The following is a 5,615-nucleotide window of genomic DNA, read 5'->3' as shown; positions in this document are numbered from 1 at the left end:
TTAGCAGCATCCGTAAACCTCTGTTACTATCACAACGAAATCGTAAAGATCTTCCGAGATAGCAGGAACATCCGCGATCACCCACAGCAGTTGTGATTTTTTACTTGACACAAAAGCCATCAAAATACCGTTAAAAAGTGGAAACCTCAATAGTAGGCTAGCTACGATGATTCGAAAAAAATGAAGTCCTATGAAACACTGGTTCATGCCCTTTTTACTAGTTGTCAAAACTCAAGCAACCTGCAATTTGAAACAACCCAGACTCTCCGGTTCCTGACCTGGATGATGCCTAGTTATTAAATATTAATTTTTAGTTACACAATATTGTACATGCGATCAATAAATAATAATAATCGATAAATCTGTTATATAAGTCACAAGGTTATTAATCTCACGTGGAAACATTGGAGAAAACTTGACAAAAATCGCAAAAATCAGGTTTTCTGTTATTTCATTTCTTAAGTAGTGACGACATATTTTAATGGCCTAGACACTAACACGCATACAGCGGAAACTATTATGATCATGAACGGTGCTCTATATATTTTGGAGTGGGCCACGTAAATTGGAATTATGGCGTTACAGACACAATGAGAGACGGACTGACAAACAAGCAGACAGAAAGTGAGATAAAACTTGTTTTTGCTTTCTTATAGTAGCAATGTAAAATAACCAAAAACTTCGTGATTCTACGCTGTGTACGGAAAAACCTGTTATTTTATAAAATCTTATACCAAATACATCGATGGTTTCGCCACGGGGAAGAATCTTTGCGTCTATAAATCTACTGTAAAAATGAGTTACACACGGTTACACATACCTCTAATTATTCATACTTTACCATGAATTAATTATATATATACAGAAAAAAATCTGTTATACTTATTGCTTATTTAAGGAAAATCTTTTGTCTATTGCCATGAAACTGTGAGGTAAAATCAAAAGCAATAACTTTATCGTAATGCAAACATCTATAATGAGAATCAAAAGATTAATGTAAAAGCAGACATAGATTTTATATTTTAAATGTTTTTAATAGCATTCTTTAATTAAGGTTCCTGTGTTAAGGGAGTTTATTTATTATCTCAAAGTTTATAATCCTTATTCTTTTAATCCATATATAAATCCTAAAGTACTCATGAACTTTTGAGAAAACGAGTAGTCACACCTCCATAAATCATATACTTAAAATGTTTGTCATGACGAGAAACCTTGCGCAAAACTATCTATTACGGTATTTCATTAAAGCCCTTTAAGTTCGTCATTCCTTTCTAAAGGGAACTTTCCATATACCTAATGTTAAAAATACCTCAGCTGTACTTATTGGTTGGATATACTTTCAATTTATTACCTTATTAAAACCAGGTAAGATTATTTGTTTGTATTACTGTATTCTGTTCTGTGTATTTGAGCCTTAACCAATCAATAGTTTTATTAATACTTATGAAGCCCGTAGGTAACAGCTAGTATATATATATAATATTCCAAAAACATTATGACAAATGGGTGTTCCCTAAAACATATTTTTCTGGTTGCAACGAAATTATAAAATTAAAATGTATAGTTATACATCATTAAATGCTATAAATTCCCTAATTTCAATATATTTTTGAACGTATAATTTCAGTTTTTCCTGAATATTTACTTTTGTATAATCATGTCTGTGTCCGTGTCGAAATTAACACCATTTTTACCATGGTAAATATAATAAGGCTGTTATAATAATGACCACAAAAATAACGAACGAAAATCCACAAATATTAAGAACAGAAATAGTATTATTAAGATCATAATCGTTAACAAATCATGCCACTGGTCAAAAGTAAACATGTTTTTATTGATACTTAAATTATTTTACCTTAGTTTCAAGTATTTTACACTTTTCCTAGAAATCAAGATGAAGATATTAACACCATAGAATACAATATTATTACCTACGACTTTGTATTCATTTTTATTTAATCCTCCCGACATTTTATTCCGGTTATTGACTCTAAATCCAATTGTCAAAATTGTTGGTTCAATTAAAAAAATACTGGTAAAATTATGGTAAAATACTGTATACTCATGTACAATAAAGACAGGTACTAAAATAATAAGCATATTTAATTAGTTAAATAAATTTTATTGTCATAGGTTTTCACAGTAAAAGGCACAAACAATTAATCTTCTTGTTTTTACGTATACGACGGTTGTTGTCAATTGTGCTGTTCTTTGTTTGCATCTGAGTTTGCATTCGCCGTCCCCAGCCCCAACAACGCCAACCCGCCGGCAGCCAAGGGAGGAACCGTAAGAGCAACCAACGTAACAGTATACGCCACAGAGACTCCTAGATATGTCCCTAACAAACCCCACCCAACCTTCGTCGCAGTATCAATTTCTTTACCTTCAACAACCCTCCCGTAAGAAGCTGCATCTACCCCTTTTTCTTCTGAAACAAAAAATACAATAGAATAATAATAATTATTTAACAACATCAATATCCCTTCTACTGATTCAAGCGCTACCTACGTTGTTAATTACACACGAAGAAAGCCCTCAAACATTTACTTTCTCCCCGTTTACATAGTATATGTAGAAAGTATTGTTTTTGTCAAAACTTTTGTGTTTGAGTTTTGGGTGTAAATGCATGTTTTGGGTAACCCTGACCAGAATATTTTGTTTTCGAAGGCATATCTGTGTGTGTGTCACAGAGAGAGATATTTCGGTGTAGTAACACTTCGGGCCAGTAACATATTGGCAAATCTTAAATTTCTTAGAAAAACAGTAACACTTCGTCACACTCGCTTTTACAGTTGATTAAATAAGCTAATAGATTAACATTTCGGGCCTACGAAAATTTGACAAGGGTTGAGAAACGCAGTTAAGCTAGTAAGAGGACCATGTCCTGTATACTTTGCAACTACCCTGTGAGGGAACGCCATCCAGCTTTTATAATTTTGGGATCGTTGGAATCTCGCCCCCACCAACCCCTTTGATTACGACGGAAGATCTAACCTGACAAAACCTAACCTAATGCCTTTATTTAGTTTTTAGGCGTTGCTAGTTTTTTTAATATCCTCCGAAACAGTAAGTGAAGATCTTTAAAATATTTTTTTGGGACGAAGTGTTACTAGTGAGCAGGTAGAGAGTTGGACCGCAGGCAATATCCGAGGATTTCGGGCGGAAATGTTATTGGGCCGAAGTGTTACGACATGGATCTTTCTTCCTCCGTTTCATTTCTTTGACTGGGGGGTGTTGGCATTTTTGGGCCCTTAAGTTGGTGCCCAGGTGATTGCGTACATAGAAAATTGCGGACACATACGTAAAGCAGGCAATTGTGAAGACTAGGGATTGTATAACTTTCTTTGTAGGAGATTTTCGATTCATTTATATATTAACACGTTTGTATATTTTGTAGATTTATTGTAGCCTACTTTTGTTAATGGTTTTCTTTGGGTTTCTAGAATCGTGAGAGAAAAAGGAAAATTTATCGTTAGAGTTGGGTTTTGATTCAGTCGTTCGTCTACCATTGATGTTATTCACCGTTAGATCCTGATGATCCTGCGCTATTATTACGCTAGCGGGGATAAAAAGTCTTGGAGAAATAATTTGATAATATTTTGTTAAAGTAGTTTTATGTCTGCAATAGTTTAGTTACTTACCAATTGGTCGATAGGGAGTACGTGTCTCGTCATTCTTGAGTGAAAGGTCATTCGGCACACCTTTGGCTTCGTAGAAACCCTGAAATATTGGAAAGTCTATAGTATACCAAATGTTTAAGAACCAGTTCTCTACGACTGTAGTAGTCATTGAATATTTACTCTATACCCTGTCTCTATTAGACATGCATCACTTTTGAAATTTTATACAAATTTAGAATTTTATAAATATTTTTTATATATTTTATCCAGGGGTGGCTTCTCTCTCTCTCTCTCTCTCTCTCTCTCTCTCTCTCTCTCTCTCTCTCTCTCTCTCTCTCTCTCTCTCTCTCTCTCTCTCTCTCTCTCTCTCTCTCTCTTAAGTTGAAACATCCCTGACGGTTCTAAAATGACATCAGTAAAATTGCTACAGAAAACAACTAAGTAAGAAAACAACACTTTTGTGGAATTTATTCTATTTATTTTGTTTAAATGACTATTAGGTTGCCTTAATTAAAAAAGCATTATTCACTTTAGAACTACTGGGGAAATGTTCTTGCATTTGCTGATAATGTGACGATTTTTGCAGAGTTTAGTTACCCTAAAAATGATCCTGATAAAAAGGCTAATAATGTCGGACACAAATCAACCGAAATTATAGGAAATACATGACGGTTGGAAGATCAGAATGGATAAATAGATCAGATAACCATAAAGCGGTGAGTTAAGCTAGCTTGATTTAATAAATATACACACCGCAGCAATGAAGAAAAATGCAATCCAAAATAAACCAATTTTTGCTTTATAACCTTATAAGCTACTCTAGTCTAAAACTACGTTATTTATGTTAAATTAAATCATACCATCCAATATTTCCTCCCTTACAAACAGTATCGATCATAAATTTGATCATTAATTAATAATAAAGAGTTGTGAGAATAATCAAAGGGTGTGAATGAGAGCCACGAAAAATATCTATACCTCAATAAAAGATAAAGAAAGCTGGAAACTCAGAAAAAAGAACAGAAAATGTATATTCTCAAAATGTAAATACCCGGAATTTTTTGCTCCGAATAAAACTAGAAGGCAGGACACTACTGCCATTATTAAAAAAGCGGACAAACATTCCAGAAAGCAGTATACTGCTTGGAAGTCCAAGTCTGAGATAATAAGTGCTACATGATATCGAAACACTTGAACAATACCAGAAGTAGCCGAGAATAGGGAAGAATGAAGGGTTACCGTTGGTGAGACAAAAACATCTGCTTAAATTCATCTAATGTTAAGTAAGGTAACCTATAATCTATCCAAATCCGTATACAAATTTAAACCACCGTACAAGATTTTGCAATTCCTTCTTAAAAATATATCAAAGTTTACACATAAATCACTGAGATAAGAAAAAGTATGGATAAATAGGAACGATTTCAAATTAATCCCAGGTCATTTCATAAACTTGGAATGTTTTTTCTTATTTAACTTTTAGTTATACTACAACAAAGAACTTATTTTTCTTTTTCTATATATAGTAAACTTAAATCTAAGGTTGCAATATTTACCAAGATGAAGATGAAAGCAGACACTAGTACCAAACGAATCATTTGTGGTTGGTGGCTCCAAGACTTGTAGAGAAGTAACTGTTTCAAAAGCTGAACGTTAAAGGTTGAACGTTTTTGCGCACAACACTTTGCGCACACAGATTTGTAACGTTCCTATTGGTTGTTAGAGCCAATCAATCAAACTGTCATGTTAATTGCTGTTCTGTCATTTGCAAGCAACATGGCTGTTTAAACTATCTGACTATCCACTTGTAGACTTTACATAAAAAAATATATACAAAATAAAGATGTAAAAAAATATTTGTTGATTTCAGTATAATTTTACCAATACAAGTTAGAAAAAGTTATAAAAATACGTCTATATAACAATCTTGAAACATGTAAGTGTATATAATTGGTCAACTATGTTTCACGGGTGATATTATGCGTAGTTTTA

General features: G+C 33.3%; 1 protein-coding gene across 2 annotated transcripts; it reads right to left on the bottom strand.

Moving 5' to 3' along the window:
* Positions 1–2,138: 2,138 nt before the first annotated feature.
* Positions 2,139–5,228, bottom strand: LOC128996199 (uncharacterized). 2 transcript variants are annotated; one of them, XM_054421341.1, is made up of 3 exons: positions 5,180–5,228; positions 3,645–3,723; positions 2,139–2,431 (listed from the first exon to the last, which is right to left on the bottom strand). In XM_054421341.1, the coding sequence occupies exons 1-3, from the start codon at positions 5,219–5,221 to the stop codon at positions 2,199–2,201; spliced, it is 354 nt and encodes a 117-aa protein (XP_054277316.1). In that variant the 5' UTR covers positions 5,222–5,228; the 3' UTR covers positions 2,139–2,198. The 2 variants fall into 2 exon arrangements, with proteins under 2 accessions (XP_054277316.1, XP_054277317.1); XM_054421342.1 differs by having other exon boundaries at positions 2,139–2,428.
* Between the last annotated feature and the right edge of the window lie 387 nt (positions 5,229–5,615).

Source organism: Macrosteles quadrilineatus, unplaced genomic scaffold (assembly GCF_028750875.1).
Source record: "Macrosteles quadrilineatus isolate MER2022 unplaced genomic scaffold, UCM_ALF_1.0 Scaffold_6__1_contigs__length_79288215, whole genome shotgun sequence".
Lineage (NCBI taxonomy): Eukaryota > Metazoa > Arthropoda > Insecta > Hemiptera > Cicadellidae > Macrosteles > Macrosteles quadrilineatus.
Note: the sequence above shows the minus strand (reverse complement) of the source record. Positions and strands in the feature narration are given on the sequence as shown.

Coding starts and splice junctions, on each gene's coding strand:
- LOC128996199 (XM_054421341.1), bottom strand. CDS start 5,221: ATGATTCGTTTGGTACTAGTGTCTGCTTTCATCTTCATCTTG. Junction 3,724..5,179: donor CTGCTTTCATCTTCATCTTG/GTAAATATTGCA, acceptor CCAATATTTCAG/GGTTTCTACGAAGCCAAAGG. Junction 2,432..3,644: donor TACTCCCTATCGACCAATTG/GTAAGTAACTAA, acceptor TTTTTGTTTCAG/AAGAAAAAGGGGTAGATGCA.